At 40.8% G+C, this 20,842-nt stretch overlaps 1 protein-coding gene across 2 annotated transcripts in view; it reads left to right on the top strand.

Annotated features, from left to right (window-relative positions):
- Positions 1–20,842, top strand: part of fbxl6 (F-box and leucine-rich repeat protein 6) — a 50,957-nt gene that overhangs the window by 13,407 nt on the left and 16,708 nt on the right. For both annotated transcript variants that reach the window (XM_072254252.1, XM_072254251.1), the window contains exon 5: positions 12,811–12,942. In XM_072254252.1, the coding sequence (XP_072110353.1) occupies positions 12,811–12,942 (132 nt within the window). The remainder of the gene's footprint in view (positions 1–12,810; positions 12,943–20,842) is intronic.

Genomic DNA, 20,842 nt, shown 5'->3' with positions numbered 1-20,842 from the left:
GATTTGCTAAGTATGCTCACAGAAAGAGAATCTCAGGTTGTATTCCGGTGGCCCAATCAGCGGCAGGAGCAGGCCACAGCGATGCGGTTTGTCACAGGTCAGCAACGCTTGTTTAAAGGGGGAGCTTCGTGGCATTCAGGGTCATTCTGGTGGCACAATCAGTGGCAGGAACAGGCCACAGCAGCAAGGTTTCTCGCAGTTTAAAAGTACAAAAGGGATGGCCATTGTTGGGGCAGAGTAGGCCAGTGGTGAGGGTAGGAGTGTCAGGCTTTGGCTCAAAGAGGCATTGGCTCTGGGTAAGCTTCTGTTAAGGTTCCCTTTTTTCTCTCTCGTTGTATCTAGTGTAGTAAATGGCTGTTGTGTGTTCTCCATACTGGAAATTGGTGAGACTGTGTTAAGTATCTGGAGCAGCAGCTGAATGTCCTTCAGCTTGTACAGTGGAGTGGGGAGATAACTGATCAGAGTTACAGAGAAGTAGTCACCCCTAAGTTGCAGGAGGTGAGTAGCTGGGTGATTGTCAGCAGAAATGGAAATGTAAATAGGCAGTTAGTGCAGAGCACCCCTGTGGCTATTCCCCTCAAAAGTAAGTATACTGTTGTGGGGTATGACCTCCTAGGGGAATGCCACAGCAGGTTACTGGTACTGAGCATGGGTCTGTGACACAGAAGGGAAGGAGGGAGAAAAGGGGTGTGGTAGTGATAAGGGAGTCAATAGTCAGTGGAACAGACAGGAGATTCTGTGGACGTGTATGGGATACCCGAATGGTATGTTGCCTCCCAGGTGCCAGGGCCAGAGATGTCTCAGATCGCGTCCACAACGTTTTGGAGGGGGAGGGAGGGCAGCCAGATATCTTGGTACATATTGGTACCAATGATATAGGAAGGAAAAGCAAAGAGGTCCTGAAAAGAGAATTTAGAGAGCCAGGCAGAAAGGTAGCCAGCGACATGCTAAAGGTAGATAAGGGTAGAGAAGGGATAATTTGGCAGAATAATGTGTGGCTGAGATGCTGGTGCAGTGGGGCAGGGCTTCAGGTTCTTGGATCATTGGGATCTCCTGGGGGAGGTATGACCTGTGGAAAGTGATGGGTTGCACTTGAACCCAAGGGGGACCGATATTCTCACGGGCAAATTTGCTAGAGCTGTTGGGGAGGGTTTTATCTAATCTGCCGGGGGGGGGGTGGAACTGGAGTGAAGGGACTCAGGATAAGAAGGATGGTAAAAAAGCAAAGATTGCTGTCAGACTTAAGATAGGGCAGGCAGATGATAGGACAAAATTGTAGCTAGCAGAGTGAGTACCAGTGCATTAGGGATGCAGAATCAAGAAGGGTAGCAAATACAGTACTCAAAGTGTTGTACCTCAATGCACGGAGTATAAGAATTTAGGTGGATGATCCAGTTGCAGTATTACAAATTGTCAGGTATGATGTGGACATCACTGAACTGTGGTTAAAGGGAGCAGAATAGCCAAAGTTACACATTGTATTGGAGGGATAGGAAGGTAGGCAGAGGGGATGGCGTGGCTCTGCTGGTAAAGAATGGCATCAAATCAATAGAAAGATGTAACATAGGATCAGAAGACGTTGAATCCTTGTAGGTTGAGCTAAGAAACTGCTACGGCAAAATGACCCTCATGGCAGTTATGTACAAGCCTCCCAACAGTAGCTGGGATGTGGACCACAGATTACAACAAGAAATAGAAAAGGCATGTCAAAAGGGCAATGTTACGATAGTCATGGGAAATTTCAACATGCAGGTCGATTGGGAGAATCAAGTTGGTAATGGATCTTGAGAGTGAGTTTGTTGAATGTCTACAAGATGGCTTTTTAGAGCAGTTTGTCATTGAGCCTACTAGGAGATCAGCTATACTGGTTTGGGTGTTATGTAATTAACCGGAAGTGATTAGGGAGCTTAAGGTAAAAGAACCCTGAAGCGACAGTGATCACAATATGATAGAGTTCAACTTGAAATTTGATAGGGAGAAAGTGAAGTCTGACGTAGCAGTTGAGTAAAGAAAATTACAGTGGTATGAAAGAGGAGTTGGCCAAAGTAAATTGGAAGGAGCTGCTGGCAGGGATGTCAGCAGAGCAGCATTGGCGTGAGTTTTTGGGAAAAATGAAGAAGGTGCAGGATAGATGAATTTCAAAAACAAAGAAATACTCAAATGCCAATATAGTACAACGGTGGCTGACAAGGGAGGTCAAAGCTAATGTAAAAGCAAGAGGGATTGCATACAGCAAAGCAAAATTAGCAAGTAGACAGAGGATTGGAAAGCTTTTTAAAAACCTACAGAGGGAAACTAAAAGAATCATTAGGAGGGAAAAGTTGAAATATGAAAGCAAGCTAGAAAATTCAAAAATCTGAGATGCAAAGGAACTTGGGAGTCTGTGCAGAGCACCATAAAGGTTAACTTGCAGGTTTCAGTTGGTGGTGAGGAAGGCAAATGCAATGTTAGTATACATTTCAAGAGGTCTAGAATACAAAAGCAAGATGTGGTGCTGAGGACTCACCTTGAGTACTGTGAACAGTTTGGGGCTCCTCATCTAAGAAATGATGTCCTGGCATTGGAGAGGGTTCAGAGGAGGTTCACAAGGATGATTCTGGGAATAAAAGTGTTATTTTACAAGGAAAGTTTGATGGCTCTGGGTCTGTACTTGCTGGCATTTAGAAGGATGAGGGGGATCTCATTGAAACCTTTGGAATGTTGAAAGGCCTAGACAGAGTGGATGTGGAAAGGATGTTTCCCATGGTGGGGGACTCTAGGACAAGAGGGCATAGGCTCAGGATAGAGGGGGGTCCATTTAAAACAGTGCTGCAGAGAAATTTCTTGAGCCAGAGGGCGGTGAAGTTGTGGAATTTGTTACCGCGGGTAGCTGGGGAGGCCAGGTTGTTGGGTGTATTTAAGGCAGAGCTTGATAGGTTCGTGATTGGACACAGCATTTATGATTACGGGAAGAAGGCCGGGAAGTAGGGCTGAGGAGGGGGAAGAAAAGGATCAGCCATGACTGAATGGTGGAACAAACTCGATGGGCCAAATGGCCTATTTGTGCTCTTATGTCTTATAGTATGTGATGGCATATATTAACTCTGATAGTAAATTTTACTTTGAACTTTGAATTTTGTTCCTGAATGATTGTGTGCATTCAGGCTTCTGTACCTCCTTCCTGATGGTAGCAATGAGAAGAGAGCATGTTCTGGGTGGTGGGAATCCTTAATGATGGATACTGCCTTTCTGAGGCAGCGTTCCTTAAAGATGTCTTGGATACTATGCAGGCTAGTACCCATGATGGAGCTGACTAATTTTACAGCTCTCTGCAGTTTACTTCGATTTTCATTTTTAACTCTTTTTTATTAATTATTATTGAAGATCAATGAAAAAAAACATTAAAGTAATCAAGTCAACATGTCAATATGTACAATAAGAAATTAAATTACCAAATAGCTGATTAACAAAGCTAAACAATATATCAATAATAAGTGTTGAGAATGTTTTTTGGAAAAAAGAAAGAAAAAAGAGCCCCTACTAACTAAAACAAAAAAAACCCCCCTGCTAACGAAAATAAACGAAAAGAAAAAAAACTCATTGGGAGCACAACCCCGGAGCTATACGCCATACAAGCTTCCATAAAAGAAAAACATCAATCTCTAATCTAACTCAAATCTATTTAAACAAGAATCAGAAGGAAACCATCTTAATTAACTCAAATCAGATGATTGAAGCAGGCAAAAGAACCCCACCTTTTCTCAAAGTCAAATCGAGGATCAAAAGTTCAACTTCTGATTTTCTCCAAGCTAAGACGTAGCATCACCTGAGGGAACCATTGTATCAAAGTGGGAGCAGAGGCATCTTTTCATTTCAATAAAGTAGCCCTTCTGGCCAATAATGTAACAAATGCAATTACGGGTTGGTCTGATATAGAAATACCATGAATATATTGATGGATTATACTGAACAAAACTGTGAATTTATTAGGTTGTAAATTAATTTTTAAAGCTTTAGAAATTGTAGGGAAAATAGATTTCCAAAACTGTTTCAATACAGAACACAACCAAAACATATGTGTCGATGTAGCTGTCTCGGGTTTACATCTATCACACTAACTATCAACATTAGGAAACATTTTAGACAGTCTCTCCTTTGTCAAATAGTAACAATGTACAATTTTAAATTGAATTAAAGAGTGACTGGTACAAATTGAAGAAGAATTAACCAACTTCAAAATTCGCAACCAATCCTCTGTTATCAAGGTCATGTTAAGCTCTCTTTCCCAATCTTGCTTAATCTTAAGTGAAGGATAATTATACTGTTGTAACAGTAAATTATAAATTTTCCCAATAAAACCTTTCACTAAAGGATTCATTTTTAAAATAATGTCTACCAGGTCAGAATCCTGTATATATGGAAAATTACTTAAATATTCTTGTAAGAAATGTCTGACCTGAAGATATTGCAAGAAATGTGAGTACAAGAGAGAGTAACACACACCAAAGTTGCTGGTGAATGCAGCAGGCCAGGCAGCATCCCTAGGAAGAGGTACAGTCGACGTTTCGGGCCGAGACGTCGACTGTACCTCTTCCTAGAGATGCTGCCTGGCCTGCTGTGGTCACCAGCAACTTTGATGTGTGTTGCTTGAATTTCCAGCATCTGCAGAATTCCTCGTGTTCACGAGAGAGAGTATTTAGTTACTAATTTCTGAAAAGACATCAATTGGCCTTCTTGGAACAGATCCATGAAGAAATAGACTCCTTTATTCCTCCAAAGAAAAAAGGTAGGATCACTTAATGAGGGTTTAAATAAATAATTTCGATAAATTAAACCAAGAAGGTTAAATTTTTTGAGATTAAAAAAATTACGAAACTGGTACCAAATTCGTAACAACTTGCTTAATCATAGGATATACATTTAGATTAGAAATTCTGGCCAGTTGTACAGGTGAAGAAGCTCCTAATAACGAGGTTAAGTAAAATTGTTTCACAGCTTTCAATTCCAAATCAGCCAAAGGTGGTCGTTCATTTTTATCAACCCAATATAGCCAGGGACACATATAAAGTATATTAACAGCCCAATAGTACATTCTTAAATTGGGCAGAGCAGGACCTCCATCCTTTTTTAATTTTTGTAAATGATATTTTCCAAACAAAAGATGAAATAATAGAATCAACCTGATCAACAAATTTCTTAGTTAAAAAAATAGGAATATTTTGAAGTACATAAAAATTTTGGTAAAATCATCATTTTAACTGCATGAATTTGGCTAGCTAATGAAGGTGTAAATGGATTCCATCTACAAAATAATTGCTTCATAAAATCCACTAAAGAAGCCAAGTTAGCTCTATAAAGGTCTCTGTGATTTTTAGTGATGATAATACATAAATATTTAAAGGAGTCCATAACTTTAAAAGGAATGTCATCATATATAGAAGCAGAATCATTTAGAGGAAATAATTGACTTTTATGAAGGTTTAATTTATATCCCGAAAACTTTCCAAATTCATTTAATAATTTCAATAAACTATGAATGGATTCTTCAGGATTTGAAACATAAACTAAGAGATCATCAGCATAAAGGGAGATCTTATGAATAGTCCCATTTATGGAAATTCCATGGATATCTTTAGCTTCACGAAGTGCAATGGCCAAGGGTTCCAGCACCGAATTAAGTAACAGCGGACTTAACAGACATCCTTGTCTCGTACCCCGCGAGAGTCGAAAAAAAGGAGATCCTCAATTATTAGTAATAACAGTAGCAATAGGGCTTTTATATATCATTCTAATCCACTTATTAAAGTTAGTGCCAGAGTAGAATTTCTCTAAAAGGTTCAATAAGTATTTCCATTCAACTCTATCAAATGCCTTTTCAGCATCAAGAGAAACAACATATTAGGGAGTCTTAGAAAGGGATGAGTATATAACATTTAACAGTCTCCGAGTATTAGAGAAGGAATAACGGCCTCTTATAAAACCTGTTTGGTCCTGAGAGATAATTTTAGCTGGAATATTCTCCAGTCGATTAGCCATTATTTTTGAAAGAATTTTAGCATCGTCATTTAATAATGAAATAGGTCTATATGAAGTGTAGTCAGTAGGGTCTTTATCTTTCTTAAAGAAATAGAAGCTTCATAAAATGTGGGAGGTAACTCTCCTATCAAAAAAGACTCTAAGTGTTTCCAACATGTATGGAGAAAGCAATTTTTCAAATTTTTTATAAAATCCTACAGAATAATCATCAAATCCAGGAGCTTTACCACATTGCATTGAAAGAATAGCTTTCTGAATTTCTTTTTCAGTAATAGGAGTATCAAGAGTTTATTGATCTTCAAAAGAAATTCTAGGAAAATCAATCTTTTGCCAAAAGGCAAACATGAGGAAATCTGCAGATGCTGGAATTTCAAGCAACACACATAAAAGTTGCTGGTGAACGCAGTCCTGACGAAGGGTCTCGGCCCGAAACGTATACTGTACCTCTTCCTAGAGATGCTGCCTGGCCTGCTGCGTTCACCAGCAACTTTTATGTGTGTTTTTTGTAAAAAGGCATTCATCTTAGAAGGATCAACTGGAAACTGAGATTTATAAACTTCAATGTAAAAGTCTTGAAAAATTTTATTAATGCCTTCATAATTTCAAGCTAAACTACTGTCTCCCTTACAAATTTTTAAAATTTGTCTTTTAGCTCTAGCTGTTTTTAATTAAGATGCTCATAGCTTATTTTCCAAGATTGGACTCATAAGCCACTTGAGAGCCCATAAGTAGATCAACAGAACGAAGACCATCATCCTCAACCTCGAGGGATAACCACGACGAATAGCTTATTATTTTTATCTCCAAACACATAAAATTGACTTTTCAATTTAAGCAAATTTCTTTCAATAGGATAAGTTAATAGTAAATTATATTGTGATGAGTTCAACCCTTTGTTTAAATAAATCAGTGTTAGGAGAGATTGCATAAATATTATCCAAGTCTTTAATTTGTTTTGAAATCTTATCTAACCCTATTTTTGTCTGTTTCTTAAGCTTAGCTAAATAGGAGATTATCTGACCTCACAAATATGCTTTAAGTGTATCCCATATAATCAATTTCGACACATCTCCCGTATTGTTAAAAAGAAAAAAATCTTTTACCTGAGTCTCAATAAATTTGACAAAGTCCAAACTTTGTAATAAATTTTCTGGAAAACGCCAAGGCAGGCTTGCAATACCAACATCATTCAATTCAAAAGCTAAGCTTAAAGACTCATGATCCGAAACAACGATAGCGTCATATTCACATTTCTGGACTTTGGACAAAAATCAGAAATCAGCTATAAAATAATCGATTCTCAAATATTTTTTGTGAACATGTGAATAAAAGGAATAATCTCTGTCATTAGGATGTAGATGCCTCCAAATTTTGACCAGACCATAATCGATTAAAAAAGAGTTAATAAGTGATGCTGAACAACTTGGAAGCCACTGATTGGTTGAACTCTTGTCAATCAAAGGATTTAAACAACAGTTAAAATCACCACCCATTAGCAACATATATTCATTTAAATCTGGCAATAAACCAAATACGTTTTTAAAAAAAGGATCATGTACATTAGATTAACCAGGACAATTTTTCTATTACAAATTGTTCCTTTGACAATTAAAAATCTACCATTAGTATCTGACACAATGTCTTCTTGGATAAATAAAATATTAAGTTTATTAAAAATAGATACTCCCTTTGTTTTATTTTGATGAGTAACATGATATTGAAGGCACTTCCACATATAAAAAAAATCTATTTTGGCCGCCCGTTCTGATATGCGTTTCTTGCATGAAGTCAGAATGCCCTCCATGGTACATCTGTACTGGATGGTGAAGTTGCAGTGAGGGAATCTGAAATTGGTGGGGTTAGTAAGTCATGGGCATGCTCTGATCTTGCTGGAGATGTGGTGACACTTGCTGTATACCCCCAGCACGTGCTCGGACTATGTTGGCCATTGATGCAAATGACGCATTTCAGGTAATAGATGAGCTTTATTTGTCATGTACATTGAAACAGTGAAATGCGATACTTGCATTTGATGTACGTTTCAATGTACATGTGATAGACAAATGAAACTAATCTTGAAATATAGATGTGTTGTTGAGAATTAACTTTGAGTTCATTGTCAAATGTACATGCCTGTACAGGTGCAATAAAAAACGGAACAGCACCACAGTCACATAGCATCACATAAAGAGTGCTTACAATTAAATCATAAACTGCGCAATTTTTAGAAGAAAGAACTCAATTAAAACAAAAAGAAGTCCTTTTTATTGCAAAGTGGTCAGTATTGTAATGATTAGGCTTGAGCTAGATGTTTAAGAACCGAATGGTCTAAAGGAATTAGCTGTTCTTGAACCTATGGGAAGAGTTTGTCTGATGGAGAGCACTTGGTAAATGCACTCCGTACATATGCACATTTATAAACATACAAACATTACTTTGTCATGCTGTTGTTAAGGTGCTGAGAGCGCGCACCTCAGTGTCTTTCCCCCCCTCCCAGTATATTCTTGTAAAGGGTTGGCTTCGTGGTACCCTTCCCACCATACACTGTGGAATATTCTATTTCTTTGGTAATATATGTTTGTATACTGTATTTAAGGTAGCTACTTCTTATTTTGTAATATGATTGTAACTACATTGTGGGTGCATCATATTTTAATTCAAAGTTCAAAGTAAAATTTATTTCAGAGCACATTCAATCCTGAGATTCTTTCTCTGCAGGCATACTTAGCAAAGCTATAGAATGGTATCTGAGTGTAGTTATTCCCTTGCAAGTCCTGAGGTGCTTCTACCTTCTACCTGATGGCAGTAGTGAGAAAAGAGCATGGCATGGGTGGTGAGGATCTTTGATGATAGATGCTGCTTTTCTATGGCAACGTTTCATGTAGATGTGCTCAATGGTTGGGAGGGTTTTACCCATGATGTACTGGGCTGAATCCACTACCTTTTGTAGGATTTTCTGCTGAATTAAAGATGGTATGTCCCTGTGTCTAAAAAAAAAAATAACGGAGCTGATTGCTGTCAGTAGCTGGAAGAGATCGAGCTGCTAGGAGTTCACACTGAAAATAGTATGGAGCTATTCTGGTAGATATCTTTTGTAAATATTGGCAGATTTCTTTTCGTGATTTTTATAAGTTTGATTTTTTTTTTGATGCACCAAGTAAACACCCTGGCACAAAAGTGCTAAGCAACTCCAGCCATCTTTTCTTTAGTCAAAACCCACATATACGTAACAGTTTGTGTTCAGTTCTAGTTGCTTCATCGTAGGAAGGATGTGGAGGCTTTAGAGAGGGTACAGAAGAGATTTACCAGAATACTGCCTGGGTTAGAAAACTTGTCTTATGAAAATAGATTGACTGAGAAAGGATGATGAATCTGTGGAATTTGTTGCCACTGACAGCTGTGCAGGCCAGTTCATTGGGTTTATTTAAAGCAGAGGTTGATAGGTTCTTGATCAGTCAGGGTGTCAAAGGTTGTGGGCAGAAGGCAGCAGAATGAGGCTGAGAGGGATAATAAATCAGCCATTATGGACTGCCAGAGCAGATTCGATGGGCCGATTGGCCTAATTCTTCATCTGTATGTTTCTACTGTTAAATGTACCAAATGTACCTGCCTCTGCCAACACCCCAGCAGTGTGTTCCACGCACCTGCCACTCTTTGTAACCACAAACAACAGAAAGTTTGCAGATGCTGGAAATCCAAAGTAATACACACATAATGCTGGAGGAACTCAGCAGGGCTAGGCAGCGTCTATGGAAAAAAGTGAACAGTTGCAGTTTCAGGCCGAGAATATGAAGGGTCTCAGCCAAAAGGTTGACTGTTCACTCATTTCCTTAGGTGCTGCCTGGCCTGCTGAGTTCCTCCAGCATTCTGTGTGTGTCACTCCCTGTGTAAGAAACCTACCTCTGACATCCATCCTATACCTTAAAATTGTGCCCCCTGATATTAGCCATTTCTGCCCTAGGAAAAAGTCTGTGGGTGCCCACTTGACTTATACTTCTTGTATATTTGAAGTTTTCTCTTGTTGTACCTCAATACACTGTTAAGTGAATTGATCTGTATGAACAGTACGCAGGATACATTTTTTTACTGTACCGTACCTTGGATGTGTTCAGTAAGTGGAAGGCCTTCAAAGGCGAAATTCTGAGAGTGCAGAGTTTGCATGTTCCTGCCAGGATTAAAGGCAAAGTTAACAGGCATAGGGAACCTTGGTTTTCAAGGGATATTGGCGATCTGGTTAAGAAAGAGAGGTGTATAGCAGGTATAGACAACAAAGAACAAATGAGGAAGAGTATAGAAAATGTAAGAAAATACGAAAGAAGGAAATCAGGAAGGCAAAAAGAAGACATGAGGTTGCTTTGGCAGATAGTGTGAAGGTAAACCAGAAGGGTTTCTACAAGTATATTAAGAGTAAAAGGATAGTAAGGGATAAAATTAGTCCCCTAGAAGATCAGAGTGGTCGTCTATGTGTGGAGCCTCATGAGATGGGGGGATCTTAAACAATTTTTTTGCATCAGTATTTACTCAGGAAACTGGCATAACGTATATGGAAGGAAGGGAAACAAGCAGCAGTGTCATAGAACATATAGAGATTAAAGAAGAGGAGGTGCTTGCTGCCTTACAGCGAATAAAGGTAGATAAATCCCCCGGGCCTGACATGATATTTCCTTGGACCTTGAGAGAGACTAGTGTAGAAATTGCAGGGGCCCTGGCAGAAATATTTAAAATGTCCTTAGCCACGGGTGCGGTGCCGGAGGATTGGCAGGTAGCTCATGTTGTTCCGTTGTTTAAAAAAGGCTCCAAAAGTAAACCGGGTAATTACAGGCTGGTGAGCCTGACATCAGTAGTAGGTAAATTATTGGAAGGTGTTCTGAGAGATCAGATATACAAGTATTTGGACAGCCAAGGGCTGATTAAGGATAGTCAGCATGGCTTTGTGCATGGTGGATTGTGTTTAACGAATCTTGTAGAGTTTTTCGAGGAGGTTACCAAGAAGGTAGATGAAGGAAAGGTTGTAGATGTTGTCTACATGGACTTTAGTAAGGCCTTTGACAAGGTCCCACATGGGAGGTTAGTTCAGAAGGTTCAGACACTAGGTATCCATGGAGAAGTTGTAAACTGGATTCAAAATTGGCTGTGTGGGAGAAGACAGAGAGTGGTAGTGGATGACTGCTTCTCAGACTAGTGGTGTGCCTCAGGGATCTGTGCTGGGACCATTGTTGTTTGTTGTCTATATCAATGATCCAGATGATAATGTGGTAAATTGGATCAGCAAGTTTGCTGATGACACTAAGATTGGAAGCGTTGTGGACAGCGAAGAAGGCTTTCAAAGTTTGCAGAGGGATCTGGACCAACTGGAAAAATGGGCCAGAAAATGGCAGGTGGAATTTAATGCAGACAAGTGTGAGGTGTTGCATCTTGGAAGGACAGATCAGGGTAGGACATACACAGTAAATGGTAGGGCACTGAGGAGTGTGGAGAAATGAAGAGATCTGGAGTTCAGATGCGTAATTCCCTGAAAGTGGCGTCACAGGTAGATAGGGTTGTAAAGAAGGCTTTTGGCATCCCGGCATTCATAAATCAAAGTATTGAGTATAGGAGTTGGGATGTTATGGTGTGGTTGTATAAGACATTGGTGAGGCCAAATTTGGAGTATTGTGTGCAGTTCTGGTCACCTAACTATAGGAAGGATATCAGTAAGATTGAAAGAGTGCAGAGAAGATTTACTAGGATGTTACTGGGTCTTCAGGAGTTGAGTTACTGGGAAAGATTGAACAAGTTAGGACCTTATTCCTTGGAGTGTAGAAGAATGAGGGGGGATTTGTTAGAGGTTTACAAAATTATGAGGGGTATAGACAGAGTAAATGTGAGTAGGCTCTTTCCACTTAGATTAGGAGAGATAAATACGAGAGGACATGGCTTTAGGGTGAAAGGGGAAAGGTTTAGGGGGAACATTAAGGGGAACTTCTTCACTCAGAGAGTGGTGGGAGTGTGGAACGAGCTGCCATCTGATGTGGTAAATGTGAGCTCACTCTTAAGTTTTAAGAATAAATTGGATAGATACATGGATGGGAGAGGTTTGGAGGGTTATGGACTGGGTGCAGGTCAATGGGACTAGTGGAATAAAGTTTCGGCACAGACTAGAAGGACCGAATGGCCTTTTTTCTGTGCTGTAGTGTTCTATGGTTCTGTGGAACCTGTGACAATAATAAACCAAGTTACCAATTTAAATTTCCTTCCATTCTTTTTGTTCCAAGGAGACAGGCCCAGCTTCTCCAGTCTGATGTTGTCACTGAAATCTCTCATTCATGGAGACTCCAGTAAATCTGTTTTATGCACTCTAATTCTGTTTGATTTGAGAGCAGTGTTGAGTTCAATGTAAATTTATTTTCAATGTACTTGTCCTATCCTGAGATTCATTTTCTTGCAGGCATTCACAGTAGAACAAAGAATACAATCAATCTATTTACATCAGACATGTTATGTATTTATATTGATTGTGTTTTTTTATCCTATTGAGTTATTTTTGTTCTGCATCGGATCCAGAGTAACAATTACTTCATTCTTCTTTACATTTGTCTACTGGAAATGACATTAAACATTTCAAATCTGAAAGTACAATCGAATCAATGAAAAATTACACACAAAGGCAGACAAACAACTAATGCACAAAAGACAAAGTGCAAGTACTAATAATAAATAAATAAACAACCAAACAATGCTGATAACATGAGTTGTACTTAAGATGTAGAGACTAAGTTATTCCATTGTTCTTAGAATATCACCATCTCTCCCCAGGCTGTCGCTGAGTCCTGTCCTCACTTAACCTCCTTGCGACTGACCAACTGTAATGGTGTCTCATCCGATGTCTTTGAAGCGCTGGCTACCCATTCCCAGAAGCTGGAAAGTCTGAATCTACAGCATTCAGTGGTAAGATGTTTGTAAGTTTTTGCAGCTGAGTTGTGAATGAATTCCCCGGTTATTTACTTAGAGATACAGTGTAAAACAGGTCCTTCCACCCAATGAACCATGCCACTTAGCAAGCTATAGACCATACGATATAGGAGCAGAGTTAGGCTGTTCGGCCCATTGAGTCTGCCCTGCCATTCAATCATGGGCTGATCCAATTCTTCCAGTTATCCCCACTCCACTGCCTTCTCCCCATACCCTTTGATGCCTTGGCTAATCAAGAACATATCTATCTCTGCCTTAAATACACCCAATGACTTGGTCTCCACAGCCTCTCTTGGCAACAAATTCCACAGATTTACCACCCTCTGACTAAAGTAATTTCTCTGCATCGTTGTTTTAAATGGATGTCCTTCAATCCTGAAGTTAAGCCCTCTTGTCCTAGACTCCCCTACCATGGGAAATAACCTTGTCATATCTAATCTGTTCAGGTCCTTTAACGTTCGGAATGTTTCTATGAGATCCCCCCTCATTCTCCTGAACTCCAGGGAGTACAGCCCAAGAGCTGCTAGACATGTCTCATAAGGTATCCCTTTCATTCCTGGAATCATTCTCGTGAATCTTCTCTGAACCTTCTCCATTGTCAGTATATCCTTTCTAAAATAAGCAGCCCAAAACTGCATACAATACTCCAAGTGTGGTCTCATGAATGCCTTATAGAGCCTCAATATCACATCCCTGCTCTTATATTCTCTACCTCTAGAAATGAATGCCAACATTGCATTCGCCTTCTTCACAACTGACTCAACCTGGAGGTTAACCTTTAGAGTATCCTGCACAAGGACTCCCAAGCCCCTTTGCATGTCTGCATTTTGAATTCTCTCCCCATCTAAATAATAGTTTGCCTGTTTGTTTCTTCCATCAAAGTGCATGACCATACACTTTCCAATGCTGTATTTCATTTGCCACTTCTTTGCCCTTTCCCCTAAACTATCTAAGTGTTTCTTCAAGACTACCTGTTCCTCCACCTATCTTTGCATCATCGGCAAATTTAGCCACAAATCCATTAATTCCATAGTCCAAATCATTGACATACATCGTAAAAAGCAGCAGTCCCAACACCGACCCCTGTGGAACTCCACTGGTAACCGGCAGTCAGCCGGAATAGGGTCCTTTTATTCCCACTGTCTGTTTTCTGCCGATCAGCCAATGCTCCTCCCATGTTAGTAAGTTGCCTGTAATTCCATTGGCTCTTATCTTGCTAAGCAGCTTCAAGTGTGGCACCTTGTCAAAGGCCTTCTGAAAATCCAAGTACACCACATCAACTGCATCTCCTTTCTGTACCCTGCTTGTAATTTCGTCAAAAAATTGTAGTAGGTTTGTAAGGCAGGATTTTCCTTTTAGGAAACCATGCTGGCTTTGGCCTATCTTGTTGTGTGCCTCCAGGTACTCCATAATCTCATCCCTCACAATCGATTCCAACAACCTTCCAACCACTGATGTCAGGCTAACAGATCTAAGGTTACTCTCTGCTGCCTCCCACCCTTCTTAAATAGCAGAGTAACATTGCAATTTTCCAGTCGTCCGGTACAATGCCAGAATCTATCGATTCTTGAAAGATCATTGTTAATGCCTGTGCAATCTCTGCAGCTACTTCCTTCAGAATCCATCAGGTCCAGGAGATTTATCCACCCTCAGACCATTAAGCTTCCTGAGCACCTTCTCAGTCGTAATTTTCACTGCACATACTTCACTTCCCTGACACTCTTGAATGTCTGGTATACTGCAGATATCTTCCACTGGGAAGACTGTTGCAAAATATGCATTCAGTTCCTCTGTGTCTCTCATTACAATATCTCCAGCATCATTTTCTAATTGGTCCTATATCTACCCTTGACTCTCTTTTACCCTTTATATACTTCAAAAAGCTTTTAGTATCTTCTTTGATATTAGTTGCCAGCTTCCTTTCCTAATTCATCTTTTCCTTCCGAATGACCTCCTTAGTTTCCTTCTGCAAGTTTTTGAAAGCTTCCCAATCCTCTATCTTCCCACTAGCTTTGGTTTCCTTGTATGCCATCTCTTTTGCTTTTACTTTGGCTCTGACTTCACTTGTCAGCCATGATAGTGTCCTCCTTCCATTTGAAAATTTCTTCTTATTTGGGATATTTCTGTCTTGCACTTCCTTCATTTTTCACAGAAACTCCAGCCATTGCTGCTCTGCTGTCCTTCCTGCTAGGTCACCCAGAGCTTTCGGGACAATAAATGTTATATTTTACTGAAACAATAACAGAAATTCCTCCTTAGAACACCTGGACAATAAAGATGCATACGTAAGCCTCCTTTTCATTGACTACAGCTCTGCCTTTAATACCATCATTCCAAATAAACTGATTCCTAAGCTCCGGAACCTGGGCCTTAGCACTCAGATCTGCAGCTGGATCTTCAACTTCCTCACAGACAGGACCCAGGCTGTAAAAATAGGGGACAAGCTCTCCTCTACAATCACTCTGAGCACCGGTGCCCCACAAGTCTGTGTACTCAGCCCCCTGCTGTACTCACTGTACACCCATGATTGTGTAGCCAAGTTTCCATCAAACTCAATATATAAGTTTGCTGATGACATAACAATTGTAGGCCGTATCTCGGGTAATGATGAGTTTGAGTACAGAGAGGAAATTAAGAACCTGGTGGCATGGTGCGAAGACAATAACCTATCCCTCAATGTGAGCAAGACGAAGAAATTGGTTGTTGACTTCAGGAGGAGTAGCGGACTGCACGACCCAATTTACATCGGTGGTGCGCAAGTGGAACAGGTCAAGAGCTTTAAGTTCCTCGGGGTCAATATCACAAATGACCTGACTTGGTCCAACCAAGCAGAGTTCACTGCCGAGAAGGCCCACCAGCGCCTTTACTTCCTGAGAAAACTAAAGAAATTTGGCCTGTCCCCTAAAACCCTCACTAATTTTTATAGATGCACCGTAGAAAGCATTCTTCTAGGGTGCATCACAACCTGGTATGGAAGCTATCCAGTCCAAGACCGAAAGAAGCTGCAGAAGATCGTGAACACGGCACAGCACATCACACAAACCAATCTTCCATCCTTGGACTCACTTTACACCGCACGCTGTCGGAGCAGTGCTGCCAGGCTAATCAAGGACATGACCCACCCAGCCAACACACTTTTCGTCCCTCTTCCCTCCGGGAGAAGGTTCAGGAGCTTGAAGACTCGTACAGCCAGATTTGGGAACAACTTCTTTCCAACTGTGATAAGATTGCTGAACAGATCCTGACCTGGATCTGGGCCGTGTCCTCCAAATATCCCGACCTGCCTCTCGGTTTTTTTGCACTACATTACTTCCCATTTTTCTATTTTCTATTTATGACTTATAATTTAAATTTTTAATATTTACTAATTTCTACTATTTTTAATATTTTTAATATTTAATATTTGTAATCCAGGGAGCGGGAAGCGCAGAATCAAATATCGCTGTGATGATTGTACGTTCTAGTATCAATTGTTTGGCGACAATAAAGTATAAATAGTTGGAGGTATTTCATATATAGAATGAGGCAATTTGACCCATTGAGTCAATGCCAGCTCTCAGAACAATCCCATTCTCCCTGCCCCTCATTTCCCTGTAACCTCTTTTCCCTCATCAAAATCCAGAAGTCAAAAGTTTATGGTGAGAAGGGAAACGGGGCTGAGGGACAACGACTTCATGGCAAGGATCTTGTGTATATGGAACGAGCTCCCAGAGAAAGTGGTTGAGGCAGGTACATTAGCAACAATTAAAGGACATTAAAAGTACAGGGGAGGGGATGCCAGAAGTAGTCTTTTTTTTTACATGGAGTGTGTGGACGTGTGAACATGTTGCCAGGAGTGGTGGTAGAGCCAGATATATCAGGGATATTTAACAGATTCTTAGATAGGCACATTTGATAAAAAATGGAGAGCTGTGTGCGAGGGAAAGGTTAGATTGATCTTGGAGTAGGTTAAAAGGTCGGCACATCGTGGGCTGAAGGGCCAGCGCTTTACTGTTCTGTGTTCAAAAGTGCATAGATAGGAAAGGTTTAGAGCAGAGGTTCCCAGCCTGGGGTCCACGGGCGCCTTTGTTAATAGTATTGGTCCGTGGTATTAAAAAATTTGTCAACCCCATCTATTCAGGCATAGTAGTTTAGTGAAAGTGGCTCCGAGGTAGTGTTTTGTCCTGTGTGTGGAATGTCGGAAGACTGGGAGATCTCTCATCTCCCAGCTGAACACATCAGCTCCAGGTGCACCAAGTTGCAGCCGCTGAGAGAACGTGCTAAGTAACTGGAGCTGCATCTCGATGACCTTTGACTCATACGGGAGAATGAGGAGGTGATGGACAGGAGCCTACAGGGAGGTAGTCACCCCTAGGTTGCAGGAGACAGGTAACTGGGTGAAAGTCAGGAGAAGGAGGGGAAATACACAGCCAGTGCAGAGTACACCTGTAGCCATTCTCCTCAATAATAAGTATATAACTTCAGATATTATTGAGGGGGATGACCTACTGGGGGGAGCCACAATGACTGGGTGAAGAGGTGAAGAGGACTGCAGTGCTGATAGATTCCATACATAGTGAGAGGAACAGAGACGAGATTCTGTGGGTGTGATGGAGACACCTAGATGGGATGGAGCCAGGTTCAGGGATGTCTCGGATTGGATCTAATAGCATTCTCAAGAGTGAAGGTGAGCACCCAGAAGTCTTGGTATAATGACATAGGTAGATAAGTTGAGAGGTCCTGAAGAGAGATTTCAGGAAGCTAGGTAGAAAGCTGAAAAACAGGACCTCCAGGGTAGTAATCTCTAGATTCCTGTCTGTGCCATGTGCCAGTGAGGGTAAGAATAGGATGACTTGGCAAGTGAATGCGTGGCTGAGGAACTGGTGCAGGGGCAGAGGTTCTGACTTGTGAATCATTGAGATCTCTTCTGGGGAAGATGCAATCTGTACAAAAGGGATGGGTTACAGCTGAACCTGAGGAGTCCGATACCCTTGTGGCGCCTTTGCTAGAGTTGTTCAGGAGGGTTTAAACTAATTTGGCAGCAGAACGGGAACCGGAGTGATAGTGCTGAGGATGAGGTGGTTGGTTTACAAACAAAGGCAATGTGTACTGAGATTCCTAGCAAGGAGAGGCTGGTGATAGGCCAAATTGCTGTCAACAGGATGAGTTGCAATGTAAAAGGCGGACAAAATCGAAAAGGGTGAATACAGGACTGAAGGTGTTTTATCTGAATGCACGCAGTATATGGAATAAGGTAGATGAACTTGTAGCACAGTTACAGATTGACATGTATAATGTTTTAGGCATCACTGAATCATAGCTGAAAGAAGATTATAGCTGGGAACTTAATATCCAAGGATACACATTATTTCGAAAGGATGGGCAAGAAGGCAGAGTGGGTGGCATTGCTCTGCTGGTAAAAAATAAAATCAAATCATTTGAAAGAGGTGACATAGGGTCAGAAGGTTTAAAATCTTTGTGGATAGAACTAAGGAACTACAAGGGTAAAAAGACTGTGATGGGAGTTATATGCAGACCTCAAACAGAAGTATGGATGTGGTCTACAATTTATAACAGGAGATAGAAAATGAATGCCAAGGGCAACATTACAATAGGAATGGGGGATTTCAGTATGCAAGTAGATTGGGAAAATCAGGCTGGTGCTAGATCCCAAGGGGGGGAATTTCTAGAGTGCCAATGAGATGGCTTTTTAAAGCAATTGGTGATTGCTATTCTGGACTGGGTGTTGTGCAATTAACCAGTAGTGATTAGAGAGCTTGAGGTAAAAGGACTGTGAGGGGAAAGAGATCATAATATAATTGAATTCACGCTGAAATTTCAGAACGAGAAGCTAAAGTCAGATGTATCAGTATGACAGTGGAGTAAAGGAATTTACAGAGGCATGAAGGAGGAGTTGGCCAGAATTGATTGGAAAAGAACACTGGCAGGGATGATGGCAGATCAGCAATGGCTGGAAATTCTGAAAGCAATTCAGAAGGCACAGGATATGTCCATCCCAAAGAGAAAGAAGTATTCTAAAGGAAAAATGACACAACCGTGGTTAACAAGAGAAGTCAAAAGCCAACATAAAAGCCAAAGAGAGGGCATATAATAGAACAAAAATTAGTGGGAAGTTAGAGGATTGGGAAGCTTTTAAAAACCAACAAAAGGCAACTAAAAAGACATTAAAAAGGTAAAGATGGAATCAGAAAGTATGCTAGCCAATATTATTAAAGAGGTTACCAAAGATTCTTCAGATGCATAAAGTGTAAACGGGCGGGAAGAGTGGATATCAGAGCGCTGGAAGAATGTTGCTGGAGAGGTAGTAATGGGGGACAAAGAAATGGTGGACAAACTGAATAATTATTTTCCATCCGTCTACACTGTGGAAGACACTAGCAATGTGGTAGAAATTCCAGGAGTCGGGGTTCATAAAGTATGTGAAATTACTATAACTAGAGAGAAGGTTCTTGGGAAACAGAAAGGTCTGAAGGTAGATTAAGTCACCTGGACCAGATGGTATACACCAAGGGTTCTGAAAGAGTTGGCTGAAGTGATTGTGGAGGAATTAGTAATGTTCTTTAAAGAATCACTAGATTCTGGAATGGTTCCGGATGACTGGAAAATTGCAACGTCACTGCACTCTTCAAGAAGGGAGGGAGGCAGAAGAAGGAAATAATAGGTCAGTTAGTCTGACCTCAGTGGTTGGGAAAATGTTGGAATTGATTGTTAAGGATTTGGTTTTGGGGTACTTGGAGCATATGATAATAAGCTGTAGTCGGCGTGGTTTCTTCAAGGGAAAACCTTGCCTGACAAATCTGTTGAATTCTTTGAAGAACTAATAAGCAGGATAGGTGTGGGCATGTGGCCAAGTGGTTAAGGCATTGGACTAGCCATCTGAAGGTCGTGAGTTCGAGTCCTAGCCGAGGGAATGTGTTGTGTCCTTGAGCAAGGCACTTAATCACACATTGCTCTGCGACGACACTGATGCCAAGCTGTATGGGTCCTAATGTCCTTCCCTTGGACAACATCGGTGTCGTGGAGAGGGGAGACTTGCAGCATGGGCAACTGCTGGTCTTCCATACAACCTTGCCCAGGCCTGCGCCCTGGAGAGTGAAGACTTTCCAGGCGCAGATCCATGGTCTCGCAAGACTAACGGATGCTTTTAAAAAAGCAGGATAGACAAAGGGGAATCAATTGATGTTGTGCACCTGGATTTTCAGAAGGCCTTTAACAAGGTGCCACACGTGAGGCTGCTTAACTAGCTACAAACCCATGGTACTACAGAAAAGATTCTAGCATAGATAAGATAGTGGCTGATAGGCAGGAGGCAAAAAGTGGGAATGAAGGGAGCCTTTTCTGGTTGGCTGCTGGTGAATAGTGGTGTTCCAAAGGGGTCTCTGTGGGGACTGATTCTTTTTACGTTATATGTCAATGATTTGGATGATGGAATTGATGGCTTTGTTGCAAAGTTTGCAGATGATTTGAAGATAGGTGGATGGGCAGATAGTTTTGAGGAAGAAGAGAGGGTACAGAAGGACTTAGGCAGATTAGGAGAATGGGCAAAGAAATGGCAGATGGAATACAATGTTGGAAACTGTATGGTCAGGCACATTGGTAGAAGAAATGAAAGGGTTGACTGTTTTCTAAATGGAGAGAAAATACAGAAATCTGAGGTGCAAAGGGACTTGGGAGTCCAAGTGCAGGATTCCGTAAAGGTTAATTTACAGATTGAGTCTGTGCTGAGGAAGGCAAATGCAACGTTAGATTAGATTATGAGGACACACAGTCCTCTTTTATTGTCATTTAGTAATGCATGCATTAAGAAATGATAAAATGTTCCTCCAGAATGATATCACAAGAAACACAAGACAAACCAAGACTAAAAAAATTGATA

This window comes from Mobula birostris, chromosome 3 (assembly GCF_030028105.1).
Source record: "Mobula birostris isolate sMobBir1 chromosome 3, sMobBir1.hap1, whole genome shotgun sequence".
Lineage (NCBI taxonomy): Eukaryota > Metazoa > Chordata > Chondrichthyes > Myliobatiformes > Myliobatidae > Mobula > Mobula birostris.
Note: the sequence above shows the minus strand (reverse complement) of the source record. Positions and strands in the feature narration are given on the sequence as shown.